The sequence below is a fragment of the Myxine glutinosa genome, chromosome 1 (assembly GCF_964187855.1).
Source record: "Myxine glutinosa chromosome 1, kmMyxGlut1.1, whole genome shotgun sequence".
NCBI lineage: Eukaryota > Metazoa > Chordata > Myxini > Myxiniformes > Myxinidae > Myxine > Myxine glutinosa.
In genome coordinates this window covers 92,499,632-92,516,687 of record NC_136261.1, presented here as the reverse complement: position 1 = coordinate 92,516,687, position 17,056 = coordinate 92,499,632, and the positions used below count along the sequence as shown (strand labels likewise).

General features: G+C 38.6%; 1 protein-coding gene across 1 annotated transcript in view; it reads right to left on the bottom strand.

Moving 5' to 3' along the window:
- Positions 1-3,560: 3,560 nt before the first annotated feature.
- LOC144890858 (uncharacterized) overlaps positions 3,561-17,056 on the bottom strand; it is a 253,517-nt gene continuing 240,021 nt past the window's right edge. Inside the window, exons 3-5 of the mRNA XM_078772765.1 lie at positions 4,223-4,660; positions 3,890-3,988; positions 3,561-3,604 (exon numbers count right to left, since the gene is read on the bottom strand). Of these exons, the coding sequence (XP_078628891.1) occupies positions 3,561-3,604; positions 3,890-3,988; positions 4,223-4,660 (581 nt within the window). The remainder of the gene's footprint in view (positions 3,605-3,889; positions 3,989-4,222; positions 4,661-17,056) is intronic.

Here is a 17,056-nt window from a genome sequence, read left to right as displayed (position 1 = left end):
GTTTAAAGGTATTCCCTCCTCCACATTGAGAAAAATGTTGTAGCAACCAGCTGTGTAGCCTTCCATATTGAGACCTGAGTAACTGAGCTGCTTGGCAGCAATCAGTGATGGCATTAAGTGCAGTCATGCCATGATGGTAAAAGCTATGCAAGGCTTTCAACTGGTTTGGTGAACAACTCTCGGTTTGATCAGGATTACTTATGGGGATGTTGTGGAATTTGGACAGTATGCAATTGATGAATCAAGAATTCAATGTCCAAACCTTTTGTCAGAAGGATTGACAAATTTTAATTCCCGAGGAGGATATCACTTTTTGTTTACAAGAAGATACACTGCAAGAAACAATAAACCCTTATCAAAACAAGAGAAAAACACTGCAAATCAGGAAGAGCACGCTGCCAGATACACAACAAAATCCTAAATGAAAGTCCTAAGTGAAAAATCCTGGTACAGCAGAGATGTACAAAGAAAATGTCATAAAAACACACCAAATACACCAGCATGCACAGTATACAGTATCGACAGCCAAGCGAAAATCCTAATAGCTGAAGTTGTCAACATGTTTTATACCGGATGGAAACAAAGAAATAATTGGGAGGGGCAAGTAAAAGGAGGAGCGAAGATGGGATTGGTCGCATGAAGAAAAGGGGAGGAGAGTAGTAGGATTGGTTGAGCAAGGTATGGGTGGGAGGGATGAGAGCAGTGGGGATTGGTCGAATGACATATGGGTGGGAGGGATAAAGAAATGCAATCTGATAGGGCGAGTGAAATGTTGGGATGGGCAGACTTCCTGCCGAATGAGTTAGAGATTAGGTCTGCATATCAAATATTCTTAATGAGGCACATCTGTTTCCCAATGTCTTTTGTCAGACCTTGCGGAGCCATCATTCTTTTAATTATCCTTGAAGACTTCAAGGACATTTGAAGATCATTCATTGACTATCTCAATTTGAAGCATTTGTAAGAAATAAGTGGATATATATTTTACTCCTGTTCGGCACTACAAGGACATCTGAAAGGTTACTTACTTTATACTATGTAAATGTAAACTACAAAAAAAACTTTATATATTTTACTTATTAAACTTTTAAATGTAATCTTAGCAATACCTGAGTTTTGCAAGCACATCAAATTCCAAACCTGCATTTTATCTGTAATTCATTCATCTTTAACATTATTGTTTCACACGATTTTAGCATAACTGTCCTAATAATTCAGTAGATGTTTATAATTTTAATTATTGCTTTTGAAAAAGATTTACTTGGAACTCCTGACAGTTTTTTTTTAACTCAAAAGGCCAGAGATAGCTCCCCTGCTGAAGCAAACTTGTATGCAACTGTATGAATTAGAGGTATTTATTTCCAAATTGTTGCCTTGTCTTGTTTTTGTAAAACCCAAGACCACACAATATTTATAGTTCCGTACGCAATTTTCAAAACCTAGTTATAAGATGAACTTGTATATGAAGAGCAAGTGGGAAGAAAGAAAGGTATATGTGAACCCATCCCCCACAGATTAACGCAAAAGCAAACCATCCATTTCCAGAAGTGGGAGGGAACACACCCCTCCATCCTGCCCAATAATTTACAAGTATTTGCATTTCACTATCAAACCCTGGTGTTGGCTTAGCGGATAGGGTGCCGGCTTGGGATCCTAGGATCCTGGGTTCGAATCCCGGTCGATCGCTGAATTAACACCAGGGGGGTTGACTCAGCCTGTCATCCTTCCGAGGTCGGCAAATTGAGTACCAGCTTGCTGGGATGAATGATCACGGTGTGTACCCCGATTTAGAATAGATACACCGTATCCCTGCACATCGTAAGAGCGTGAGCAAGGGTTGGCGCCAGGAAGGGCATCCGGCCATAAAAACATTGCCTCAAACAGGGAACCATGATTGTCATGGGGCCCGCAAGGCTAACCCACACTCTAGCGGGGAAAAATGGCCTTAAAACGATCATTCATATCAAACAATGTTCGTTACAGACTCCATACTGAGCCGATACCACAGCCACAATGAAAACAAGTTTGCCGAGCAAATGGCAAATAAGCATTGATGGAAATGAGTTTTACCAAACAATGGAATATGTAATTAACTTTTTTTGAATGCTAATTTACTTCAGACAACCTGGTGCCAGTCAGACAACCTGGTGCTAGATGTATCATTTTTGCCTTGAAAACAATATCTTTCAAATTAATATCTTTCCACAACCTATTTATTGAACTCAGTACAAAAACTTGCACACGAGGTAAGTAGGTTCTAAACACACTATTTTGACAGGTTGTGGCTCATATAAATCACTCGATTCATCGATAAATTTTACACTTCCACAGGGACATGGACAACTCCAAACTCTCCCCTCACTGATAATTGATCATCATGTGCCATTACATATTCACAATAACAGACAGTGCATTTGTGCTTTGAGGACCTCTCTTTATTGTGAAACCCTTCACAAATTCAAGTTTTATGTAAAACATAGGCAGGAGTGTTCTTCTGATCAGCAATTTTACGACAATGGTGTTATCCCCATATCACACATTGTAATGAAACATGGACTTCAGCAAAGATCGAGTAAAAATTGATGTTCAAACTGCCATGGGAAAATATCAACAAGCATAATCAAAATAGTCGCAAAGGGACAAGGGATGATCAAAAATATAATCAAAATCAAAAAGATAATCAAAAAGGGACAAGAAAAACAACTAAATCAGATGGAAAACAAAATTCATAAACACTGGTCACAATCAAAAAATTAAAATGGAACATAGCTGGATATGTGGCAAGGACAAAGACAAGAATTACAAACTGGCAACCTAAGGAAGACCCTGAAAGAAGCACGATGTGATCCAAGATCAGATTGAGAGATTAAGTTCTGTTACCATTTGAATTTTCGGCATCGATTTTTCAACAATCCTCTATTATGAGAATACGGAGAAGCAAATGAATAAATTTTACTTTTTTTTTTAAAGCTGTCATTTTCTTTAAACTTAGTTTGAAGACACAGATGGGGTTAGCATTTTCAGATTCTTGTCTTTTGGCACCAATTTGCAATCATTGTAGTGGACATTCTGGTGACAGCCAGTGGTATGGTTTTCATGAAGGAGTTCCAAGTGCTGGCTGGTTGTCAGGGGTTACAGATGGTATGCTGAGAAGTTGTGCTTACAAGGTATATGCCCAAAGCGCTGTAAACTTTCACGATAGCTTTCTCCTTACTGGTTCATTGAATACCATGCCTACTGCTGAGGATCGTTTACAAGGGGGGCACGTACAACCCAGTATGGGTAATGCCATGTGAATTTAACAAACCTTTATTAGCAAAACTTTTCCCTTTTTCTCTTTTGAAAATAGCACTTTTTATGTGAGCACTCCAGCATGGGTTGAACTATGGAAGTTGAAGCTCCATTTAGAAATAAAATCCTTGTCACAAATAGAACATTTGTACAGATGCTCTCGTTGGTTGTCATCTCCATCGTCAGGTTTTAGGAGGTGGAAGCAACGTCTGACAGCCACCACTTATAGATTGTTCGTCGTGATATTCCCTGCATTGCTTTTTAAGAGCTCAGTTAGGGTTTTCTTGATCATCCAAATTCCCTGTTGCTCCAACTATCATTGGTACAATTTCAGGTTTCTTCAATTTCGAAATTCTCTTAACCACATTTTTCATATTCTGGGATTTCAGAATTCAGCTCTCCTCTATCTTCATATACGTTTACAAACTGCCTTTTTGAGAGAAACTTTTATCACATAATCGAGCATTTTTGAGGATCTTTTCTGTATGCATCATCATATGTAATTTCAAGCTGTCTTTTCGAGAGAAGCCTTTCTCACATATTGGGCATTTATGAGGTCGCTCTCCTGTATGGAACCTCATATGTGATTTCAAATTGCCTTTTTCAGAGAAACCGTGACCACATAGCGAGCATTTGTAAGGGCGCCCTCCTGTATGGATCCTCATGTGCGATTTGAAACTGGTGTTACGAGAGAAACCTTTATCACATATGAAACATTTGTAAGGACGCTCTCCTGTATGGATCCTCATATGTGATTTGAAACTGGTGTTATGAGAGAAACTTTTATCACATATGAAACATTTGTAAGGACGCTCTCCTGTATGGATCCTCATATGTGATTTCAAACTGCCGTTTTCAGAGAAGACGTTATCACATATCGAGCATTTGTAAGGACGCTCTCCTGTATGGATCCTCATATGTGATTTCAAACTGCCGTTTTCAGAGAAGACGTTATCACATATCAAGCATTTGTAAGGACGCTCTCCTGTATGGATCCTCATATGGCATTTCAAACTGCCTTTTTGAGAGAAACCTTTATTACATATCGAGCATTTGTAAGGACGCTCTCCTGTATGGATCCTCATATGTGATTTCAAACTGCCTTTTCGAGAGAAACATTTATCACATATCGAACATTTGTAAGGACGCTCTCCTGTATGGAGCCTCATATGTAATGTCAAACTGCCTTTTTGAGTGAAACCTTTATAACATATCGAGCATTTGTAAGGTTGCTCTCTTGTATGGATCCTCATATGTAATTTGAAATTGCTTTTTGTCAAGAAACCTTTATCACATATCGAGCATTTGTGAGGACGCTCTCCTGTATGGATCCTCTTATGTAATTTCAAACTGCTTTTTTGAGAGAAACCTTTATCACAGACAGAGCACTTGTGGGGTTGTTTTCCAGTGTGGATCCTCATGTGTATTTTGATGTTACTCGTTGAAGCAAAATCCAATCTGCACACATTACATTTATAAGATATTCGCCTTTTGACAATCTTTTTGTGTTTGTTTAATTCAATATTAATCTTGGTGTTGCGAGGCCCAGACATGTACTTGTATTTTATAGGAAGTGAGTCTTGATTACGTGATTGTTTCTTCAAAAAAGGCTTCTTCCTCGCTGTCAAGCTGCGATTGGACCTTATTTGTCCCATATTACTTCTTGATTGTTCTGCAGAAACAAAGAACACTTTTTTTTTTGGACCAAATCAAAATGCAAGATATTTAACATGTTTCCGAAAATTATATATTATCTCAAGACAAAAGATTGTATGTTAATTTTTTGCATTTCCACTCACCAGTTGCAAAACAGGAAGAACTTCCATTTGTCTTGTGAATATAATCTGAACCTTCCTTTGCAGAAGCACATTTTGAATCTTCTGTCACAGATGAATCGTTGTTGTGTTGTATGCCTTCCATATTTACAGGACAGACATCACCTGTGTACAAATCAGCATCAGTCTTTTGCAGGGAAATGAGATTGAGAACCATCTTGAGAGTTCATAGAACATGTTATGCCATGGAATGTGTACTTCAATTAAAATATAATCATGAAGTTAAAGATTGTTAAAAATAAAAATAATGGATTTTAAGCGTGACTGAAGCAGTCTTCTATATCACCGTCATACACCACCCTATTTAACATGTCCAAGTATTGCTAAACTGGAGGGCAAACTGGAGGACTGGAAGAAGGTCTTATGGACGGATGAATCAAAATTTGAAATATTTGGTTCATCAAGCATGGTTTTTGTACGCCGTCGGGTAGGCGAAAGGATGGTTCTTCAGTGGGTGACACCAACTGTCAAACATGGAGGAAGCGTGATGGTCTAGGGCTCTATTGCTGGATCCAGTCAGCGACTTTCACAGAGTGACTGGCACCCTGAACCAAAAGGGGTACCACAGCATTTTGCAGTGGCATGCAATACCCTCTGGTATACGCCTAGTTGATCAGGGGTTCATCCTACAGCAAGATAATGACCCTAAACACACCTCCAGGCTATGTCAAAACGACCTTCGAGGAAAATAACAAGACAGTGGGCTTCAAATCATGGAATGGCCAGCACAGTCTCCAGACTTAAACCCCATCGAGCTGGTTTGGGATGAACTGGACAGCAGGGTGAAAGCAAAGCAACCTACAAGTGCAACACATTTGTGGGAACTTCTGCAACAGTGTTGGGAAGAACTTCCAGACAAATATTTGATTTTCATTGTAGAAAGAATGCCACGAGTGTGTTCGGGGGTTATATCTGCAAAAGGTGGCTACTTTGCTGAGTCAAAAATTTAAATTAAATTTTGTTAAACAAAATGATTCTATGATTTATTTTTTATCTCCAATTGTTTATTTGTTCTATGTTTATTTGTTTATTTTATTTATTTTATTTGTTTATTTTATTTAGGCTAACCCCCGCTCTAGCAGGTAACATGGCCTTAAAATGCATGTTGTTGTTGTGTTGTTGTTTATTTGTTCTATGCTTAATTTCAAAGTACATTGAGACATTAAACTGCGTAAATTTCAATAAAAACTGGAAAAATTGAGGTGTTCTAAAACTTTTGACCGGTAGTGTATTTCTTTTTGGGTGTTTGTTCCCCTTCCTTGCCCTCCCTTACCTCAAACGGCCACACACCTGACTCCGCAAGTGAAAAAGCTGAATGCCTTAAGTTTGCGTTTCCCTCAAATTATTGTGTCAAAAACCCATCACTCTCTGTACCCACCTTAACCAGTCGTACCCAGCTGCTCCTGGACTATGTGTCCTCCTCTTCCACGAGGTGGAGAAGTTTCTGTCAAACCTCTACTCCGATTCCGCAACTCAATCAAACGGCATCAGCCGACGGGTCCCAAAATCCTGCTCTGCCACACTATCACACCCTCTCTCTATTCTGTTCGTCCTCTCTTTTGCTCAAGGTCATCTGCCATCTGCTTGGAAATCAGACAACATTATCACTTTACACAAAAAGGTGCAAAAACAGATCCCTGAAACTACAGACCAATCAACCTACTCCCAATCTTCAGCAAGGTCATGGAATTCCCTGATTTCTTCTGATATTAAATCATTTCTCTTCTCCAATGGCTTCATCTCTGATCATCATTTTGGATTCAGACCAGGCCACTCTAATCTGGACATGCTGTTTCTGCTGTCACAAAAATGGATGGAGGTCCTCAGTGCTAAACAGGAAATCAGAGCAGTCTCCCTCGACATATGTCGTGCCTTCAATGCAGTCGGGCACCCCGCCATGCTCACCAAACTCTCCTCTTAAGGTATCCATTGAAGTCTCCATGCACGGCTTGCTGGATTGAAATCTCCATGCAAGGCTTCCTCTCCGGTCATATTCAACGTGTGGCCCTGAATGGAATTCTCTCATCTCCCTTCTCGATTGGAAATCTCTCACCTCAAAAATGCTTCCTGTCCAGGCTGGAGTTCCTCGAGGCAGTATGCTGTGCCCTGTGCTTTTTCTGGTCGGCATTATTGATCTATCCGACTCTCTGGATAATCCTCTCTAACTCTTTGCTGATGACTCCACTCTCTGCTGCTCCATATCTCAACCCTGAGATCGGTAGGCAGCAGCCTCTTCACTCTCTGCAGACCTGGACAAAATCACAGACTGGTCAAACAAGTGGAACATGTCTTTCAATCGTGACAAATCTCACACTCTCACAATGTCTCTCTGAAAAGACCATCTGGAAATCCTTCCCATCTACTTCCTCAAAAATGCTCTCAAAGAAGTTCTGTCACTCAAACTTTTGGGTCTCAATATCTGGGAATCTTTCCTGGGAAAACCACATTTCCAAACTGGCCTCCAAAGGCAGTCACCGACTGGGCATCCTCCGTCGTGTGAAGTCCTTTCTTGGTTAATCCGAAATCCTTTCTTTCTTTCCTGTCTTTCTTGGTCCCATCTACAACTGAGCTTCTCACCACATACAAAGCTTTCATCCACAGCTTGATGGAGTACTGCTCTCCCCTCTGGGCTGGTGCTCCTGCCTCACACCCAACTCAACTTCACGCTGTAGAAACCAAAGCTTTTGGAATCATTGGTATCTCCCGTGATGAAGCTGATTCTGATGGCATTTCACTCTCTCACCGCAGGCAGGTTGTTTATCTTTGTCTTCTATAGGCTCCTCTCTGGCCGAGCTCCCCATGCACTGTCTGTGCTATGTTCCTCAAATAATTATTTAGGATGCACAAGATCTGCCAGCAATGCTCTTCTCATAAAACTACCAAAATCAAGACTCTCTGCTCACCTTCACTCTTTCATTCATCTTTTTCTGCCTCTGGAACAAATGCCACACTCTTCAATCCCACTCCTCCCTCCAAGTCTTTAAAACAGCTGTCCAACACCATCTCTTATCTTCCCCCATTCAAAACCGTGATCTTTTCTACCCCCATTAAAACACCCCAAATCCACCTCTTTCAATCTCCAACTTCTTTCCTGAAATTCCACGTAGTGTTCATTTGCTTCATACCATGTACCCCTTCCCTCTTCTCCCCTCCCCCCCTCCCCACCCACTCACCGGCCCTTTCCATTCCACAGATGTCCCTGTTCTCCACTGTTGTTGTGCTTGTATGCTTAACTCGCCCTCCCCCTCTTGTCTCCTGTTCCCTTTATTTATTGTATGTTTTATGGGTCCATGCATGTTTGCACATGTAATGTTAGCTCTTACATGAGGCTTGACTCAGTATACAAAAAAATAAAAACAAATTAAATGGAAATGGAGTAGAATGGTACTCAGCAGTGCATCCTTTAGACTTCAAAAATAGTGGGTGTTTGAAATCAGCCATGAAAATCGTGTTCAAATTTCAAGCAAATCGGATGAAAATTGAGGATTTTAAAAATTCAAAACGGTTGTTGACCTTTGGCCTGTGTTGACCTTTTGGCCTATGTTGGTTTCAAAAATAGACGGTGGTTGAATTCAGCAATCTGACATGAAAGTCCTATTCAAATTTCAAGTTAATCGGATTAAAATTGAAGGTTTTAGAAATTTGAAAAGGTTGTTGTTTAGCCGATATTGACCTTTTGGCCGATGATGATGTCAAAAATAGTTGGAGGTTGAATTCAGTTCGCCGATATTGAAATCCAATTCAAATTTTCAAGTCAATTGGATGAAAAGAGGATTTTAGAAATAAGAAAAAAGTGGTTGACCATTTGACCTCAAAAATAAATATAATTCTGTCAGACCACCCACTCAACCATTTCGTGAAGATCGGTTTAAAATTGTGACCTGTAGGCAAGTATAAGTGAGCGGACAGACAAACATACAAACCAGAGTGATAACAATACTTATCAAAAACAATAGTCAGGTTCACAATGTTTTTTCGTTCAAAATCATGGTAGATTAGCAAACCTATACATTTTTGGAAATGTTATTACATGGAAAATCTGAAAATCAATGTTTACATTTGCCAATTCCGACCAATTCGATTCGACCAATTCGACCAATTCCATTCGACCAATTCGACCATTCGACCATTCGACCAATCGCTTCGATCGACCATTCGACCATTCGACCAATTCGATCGATTCGATTCGATTCATCGAATTCGATTCGATCGACCATTCGACCAATTCGATTTGCCAATCAATTTGACCGACCTTTGCTTGTGTGGAACGGACTGTGAAAACGATGTGGACTATATTGTCGGATACGACACACAGGACAGTGATGACGAACTATAAATGGCATATTCTGTAATCGTGTATGTTTGATGCCATTGACTGCCTGTGTATATTTTGTCATTGACTGCCTGTGTAGATGTGAAGTTATACTGACTGCATGTGCATATATGATTTTGCTGACTGCCTGTGTATGTTTGGTGATATGAATTATTGTGACACATTTTGATGTTATTAACTGCTTGTACAAAATGATAACATGTATTTGATTATGCAACTTATCGCGAATATAAAGACAGTATTTTGCAATTCAAAACCTTTGATTCGTGTGTTACCATTCCCCATAGCACTAATTTGATACTTTCATTGGATTCCTTGTCCCTGAAAATATAGGTTTAGTATATTTTAAAAAGTTTTTAGGGTAATTAGAGGCAGAAATAGAACAAAATATGTATTTTACAGTGGCCATTTTGAAAATCCAAAATGGCCGCCATACAGGTATCTCTCCAAATGTAAACATGGATTTTTAGTTTCCTTATGCTATAACCTTTCCAAAAATGTATAGGTTTGCTAATCTACCATGATTTTGAATGAAATATAATTTATTGACATAGTGAACCTGACTAAAGATCAAAAGTTTACAGCAGCACAGCCTGGCTAGTAAAATATTGTTGTGGATATGAGAAGTGTTTTTTTATTGTGTAGTAAATGGTAAAATATCACCCTCCTTCCTCCATTTGTGTATAAAGGTCAAAAGGGCATCCCTTAGTTAGGTCATATACAATCACGTTAGCCAATCATAGATTTCCTCCTTGTTGGTAGTTTATTTCCTTATTCTGTGTATTAGGTTAAGGCTTTGTCTTCCATTAATCAATACTCCATTGCACCGAATTCAAATAGATAGATCCCCTTTCATTCCCATTCCCAAAGCCTCTACTGCCAACTGCATTTGCCGCCATTACGGCATGGTCAGCTCGGGGAAGAAGGGCGTGCCCACCCATCGTCATCAAGGGTGGAGCCAGAGAGCCCGTGCCCACCAATCGGCACTGCAGAGAGCGACCCGATGGACGTTTCCAAAAGGCCGGCGGCTTGATCGGGAGTTGATCGGGAGATCGGGAGATCCCTCATAAAAGGGAGTTGGGAGGGACTGCTTAGGCAGATGAGTGAGGAAGCCCCACGAGCAGTTCTGCAGAGTGAGATATAAGCGCGCGCGGAAGCCTTTGGTTGTTGTTGCGTGAGAGATACGAAAAGCCTTTGACAAGAGATACGAAAAGCCTTTGACATCTTTGTCTTTTCCCAATTGAATACCTGTGGCACGATTTGGCCAACGTTTGAGAATCGGGTCTAGTCTTGGTTAACGGTTCGGGCTGCGGCTGCCATCCGCTCGGCAAATTAACATCTTATCCGCGGTCACGAACGGGGCTGTGCACCGGCCTTTCCGGAGGTCGCGGTGCAGCTTCAGGGACCACGTCGGTCAGTAACAAACAAGGGGACTAATCCCCCCTCGAAGGGGAACCATAGGCCGACGTCGGGTTCCGTAACAATATTATAAACCACAAACACATATGATTAGCTTTTTTAACAGTTGCTAATGGTGTTCACAACATTAAACAAAGAAATTTGGAGGAATCCCGACATCCGTGAGGTAAATTTGACTTGCAGAACTGAACGAAGATCTATTGTAATCTATATACCCCACATGGGTTCGAGGTGTTCTCATTTACCAAGCAGCTATGTAGTGCTTGCCAAGCCAGCCATTCCTTAAGGGTTTTGAATTGAGTGCCTGCTCGAATGCTTAAACCACTTTGCGATCTCTCCACAAGAAACTTTGTAAATGAACATAAACCCAATGTTCTTGACACCTGACCGTAGATCGACTAATCTATATACTTCAAAGATGAATGGCCCTTCCTGCAGCTCCTGTAGTGAGTGGGTGTCCCAGTAAATTTACTAAATTAAAATGTTGGTCGGTGGACTCAGCTGTTGTAATGACATCATACACGTAATGATGTAACGGACACAAAACTGCCGCAACTTTAATATGTTGATTTTATATTTTAAACTTCCAGTAAGTTTAGTCTATACGAAGGGATTAGTGTTTCGATTATATTTCCTACAATATTAACGTTACGTTATCATAATAACTCAATAAACTCATAATAATATCACTCACTCACTCAAATAATATCATAATAATATCATAACTCAATAATCACCAATAAACTCCAATACATTCAGAACTCCGCTGCCCGTCTACTTACCCATTCCCGGACCCGTGACCACATCACCCCGGTCCTTTACAAGCTTCACTGGCTCCCCATCCCCAAGAGAATCCAGTACAAAATGCTCCTCTTGACCTACAAAGCCCTCCATAACCTGGCCCCATCCTACCTGACTGACCTCCTCTCCAGAGACACTCCCACCCGCAACCTCCGCTCTGCTGGTACCAACCTCCTGACACCCCCCCCCCCCCCTCCATCTGGACCAAATTCAGATCCTGGGGGGACAGGGCCTTCTCCATCGCTGCTCCCACCCTCTGGAACTCACTACCTCACACCAGCAGAGACTCCTCCTCACTCACCACATTCAAAACATCACTCAAGACCCACCTGTTCAACACTGCATTCAACATTTAACCCACAGCATTTAACCCCTGACTATCTCTTCTCCTTCTCCTTCCTTTTGCTTTGATTATTTACCTATTGATTTTTGTCTTTTTGCACTTGTTTTTTGTACTCTGTCAAAGCGCCTTTGGGCTTTTTGAAAAGCGCTATATAAAATAAATGTATTATTATTATTATTATCATTATTGCAAAAATGTTATTAATATCAAAAAAAACCGAGGCGAATTCCTTACTTCCTCGGTTATTAATATTAGTACCGAACACCGCTCATCACCGATTCATGAACCATACACCGCTTCAATCCATCAACTTTCCTTTCATGACATTGGGATTAAAGTGTCACGGTTATATTTACTATATTATCATTATTACAAAAACGATACAACCGAAACGAGACACTACTGTATTAACAAACCTGGGCTTAATTTGTCCGAAGCAGTCCGAAGGTGAGGCGTAAAGCCTAAGGCCTATACGTACCGTATTGTTGGAAGGTACGTAACGCCGATGCTTTCGATAGGTGATGATTATTTTAACAATCGGTTTGTTTGTGTTTAACACTGAATAAAAAATGTAAAGGTAGAGCTTGGCCATTGTGATATATGACAGGTTTCACAATATGTTCGCTTGAATGATGTATAAATCAAATTGGCAGAGTGTGGAGAGTCAGCTGCCATACTGCCACAATGACATCAGACATAATCATATCACCCTGTCATGTGACCAGATACTCAGCTCTGATTGGTATACGTTTGAGGGGACGTACATACAAACGGACAAACACTGTTCTTGACTGCTTAGCCCTTTGGGCTATGCCGTAAAAAGAATTTTTGCCAAGAAACAAACACAGACAAACAGACAGGGATGAAAACAGTCTCCATACACCTTTGGTGGCAGAGGTTAAAGAAAAAAGAAAAAAATCACAGAACATAAAGGTTACTTCTTGACATGCTATGTTGTATTTAAAAAATAGGTCACGTACCAGACTTGGGTGTTAATCCATCATCCTGCAATTGGAGACTGCAGAAATCATTGAGCTCGATTTTACAGAAACCAGAAACGTTGTCCCGGTGCACATTTTGTGATCTGAAAATCTTTTCACAGAAACAGAGAATGTTATTCGGGAACTTTCCAAAGTTGAAGAAAATATTTCTTAAAAGAGTGCAATCTGGAAATTTTGCGGGTTTGAAGAAGAATTCATAAATTTACACAAGTCAGCATACAGCCAAGGATACAATGCTTATGTTAATCACAGAAAAGTTATTGCACACCGCTCCTTTCCTATTATGCCATCTCCAGGCATTGCAAAACGTCATTGCCGGGCACCGAAGGGGGCTCGGCAGTGACACACGCTGAAAGGGAGTACTCAGTTTTCACTCTGCTTGTTTTCTTTCTTGTTTTCTTGTTGGACACCGCACCTTTCCTGTGCCATCTCCAGGCATTGCAAATCGTCATTGCCGGGCACCGAAGGGGGCTCGTCAGTGACGCACGCTGAAAGGGAGTACTCAGTTTTCACTCTGGTTGTTTTCTTGTTTTCTTCTTTTCTTGTTTGTTTGTTTGTCCGGGGGATATCTCAGCCATCCTTTGACCTGGGAAGCTGAAATTTCGGCACAATAGTGAGCAAGTCCTTTATCAAAAATCGCCTTTTTGTTTTTTGATTAATCAATTAATTGAGGAGTTATTTAATTATTAGCGATTAATTAAGTACTTATATAATTAATCAAATTTCCCTTCTCTTCTGACTATTAACTCAGGCACCTTTTGAGTTAGGAAGCTGATATTTCGACATGCCAATGACCAGCTGATTTGGCTGCAAAGGCTATTTTTGATTTAATTGATTAATTAATAAACAATTAATGATAATAAAAATTTTTTTTTTTAATGTTACAGATTCTGATGAAATGGTGGTGGTTTATGTGTTCTATGACCGAATTGATTAATAATTTAATTTTTCCATGATTATTATTTATTTATTTTCATTATTAATCATTTATTTATTTTCTTTCTCATTTGGCCAATATCTCAGGCACCTTTTGAGTGAGGAACCTAATATTTGGACATGACAGTGACCAAGTGATGTGGCTATCAAGGATATTTTTGATGTATTGATTAATCAATTAATCTACTAATTATTTATTGATTAATTGATTAATTATTTATTGATTAATCAATTAATTATTTAATTCTTTATTCATGACTTATTTAATTAAATTTCTAAAAGATACATCTTCGGATGAAGCACTATGGTTTAGTTATGCTATTAGCCAATTCAATAAGAAAATATTTTGTGATAATCTTTTATTGATTTTAATTGTACAATTAATCAATCAATTAGCGTACACCTCTCTATGAGCTGCACTGCCGTATTGCCGGGCGCCTGAGGCGCCCCGGCAATGCCGCGCTGTAGGATATTTAATTATTTGGCATGGGGGCGGTGTACTTTGAATGTATCCGTACTTGTTGTACACCGCTCCTTTCCTATGCCATCTCCAGGCATTGCAAATCGTCATTGCCGGGCACCAAAGGGGGCTCGGCAGTGACGCACGCTGAAAGAGAGTACTCAGTTTTCACTCTGGTTTCTTTCTTGTTTTCTTTCTTGCTTTCTTGCTTTCTTGTTTGTTTGTCCGGACGATATCTCAGCCATCCTTTAAGCTAGGAAGCTGAAATTTCGGCACAATAGTGAGCAAGTCCTTTGTCAAAAACGCTATTTTTTTTTTGATTAATCAATAAATTGAGGAGTTATTTAATTATTAGCGATTAATTAAGTACTTATTTAATTAATCAAATTTCCTTTCTCTTCTGACCATTAACTCAGGCACCTTTTGAGTTAGGAAGCTGATATTTGGACATGCCAATGACCAGGTGATTTGGCTGCAAAGGCTATTTTTGATTGATTAATTAATCAATTAATCGATTAATTATTTAATTATTTTATTAATGACCAATTTTTTTTTTTTTTAAGTTACAGATTCTGATGAAATGGTGGTGGTTTATGTGTTCTCTGACCGAATTGATTAATAATAAAAAAAATTTATGATTATTATTTATTTAATTTCATTATTAATTATTTATTTATCTTCTTTCTCATTTGGCCAATATCTCAGGCACCTTTTGAGCTCAGAAGCTAATATTTGGACATGAGTGACCAGGTGATGTGGCTATCAAGGATATTTTTGATTTATTGATTAATCAATTAATCAATGTATCGATTAATTATTTAATTATTCGATTAGTTACTAAAAAAAAATTTTCCCCCCCAGTTACAGATTCTGATGAAATGGTGGTGGTTTATGTGTTCTGTGACCGAATTGATTGATAATTTAATTTTTTAATGATTATTATTTATTTATTTTCATTATTAATCATTTATTTATTTTCTTTCTCATTTGGCCAATATCTCAGGCACCTTTTGAGCTGGGAAGCGAATATTTGGACATGACAGTGATCAAGTGATGTGGCTATCAAGGATATTTTTGATTAATTGATTAATCATTTAATCGATTCATTATTTATTGATTAATCGATGAATTACTTATTGATTAATCAATTAATTATTTAATTTTTTATTAATGACTTATTTGATTAAATTTCTAAAAGATACATCTTCGGATGAAGCACGAGTGGTTTTGTTATGGTATTAGCCAATTGATTAAGAAAATATTTTGTGATAATCTTTTATTGATTTTAATTATACAATTAATCAATCAATTAGTGTACACCTTTCCCTCCCAATGCAGCCTCTATGAGCTGCACTGCGGTATTGCCGGGCGCCAGAGGCGCCCCGGCAATGCCGCGCTGTAGGATATTTAATTATTTGGCAAGGGGGCGGTGTACTTTGAATGTATGTGTACTTGTTGTACACCGCTCCTTTCCTATGCCATCTCCAGGCATTGCAAATCGTCATTGCTGGGCACTGAAGGGGGCTCGGCAGTGACGCACGCTGAAAGAGAGTACTCAGTTTTCACTCTGGTTGTTTTGTTTCTCGTTTTCTTTCTTTCTTGTTTGTCCGGGCGATATCTCAGCCATCCTTTGAGCTAGGAAGCTGAAATTTCGGCACAGTATGAGATACAAGTATGCACAGCAAGGCCTTTTTCAAAAACCCTATTTTTTGTTTTTTGATTAATCAATTAATTGATGAGTTATTTAATTATTAGCGATTAATTAAGTACTTATTTAATTAATTAAATTTCATTTCTCTTCTAACCATTAACTCAGGCACCTTTTGAGTTAGGAAGCTGATATTTGGACATGCCAATGACCAGGTGATTTGGCTGCAAAGGCTATTTTTGATTTATTAATTAATCAATCAATGAATCGATTAATTATTTAATTATACGATTAATGACTAAAATTTTTTTTTTTTAATTTACAGATTCTGATGAAATGGTGGTGGTTTATGTGTTCTCTGACCGAATTGATTAATAATTTAATTTTTTAAATGATTATTATTTATTTATTAATTTATTATTTATTTAATGAATTAATTATTTGATTAATGACCAAAATTTTTTTTTTTTTAAAGTTACAGATTCTGATGAAATGGTGGTGGTTTATTTGTTCTCTGACCGAATTGATTAATATTTTAATTTTTTTATGATTATTATTTATTTATTTTCATTATTAATCATTTATTTATCTTCTTTCTCATTTGGCCAATATCTCAGGCACCTTTTGAGCTCAGAAGTTAATATTTGGACATGAGTGACCAAGTGATGTGGCTATCAAGGATATTTTTGATGTATTGCTTAATCATTTCATCTATTAATTATTTATTGATTAATCGATTCATTATTTATTGAGTAATCAATTAATTATTTAATTTTTTATAAATGACTTTATTAAATTTCTAAAAGATACATCTTCGGATGAAGCACTAGTGGTTTCGTTATGTGATTAGCCAATTGATTATGAAAATATTTTGTGATAATCTTTTATTGATTTTAATTATACAATTAATCAATCAATTAGTGTACACTGTACACCTCTCCCTCCCAATGCAGCCTCAATGAGCTGCACCGCGGTGTTGCCGGGCGCCG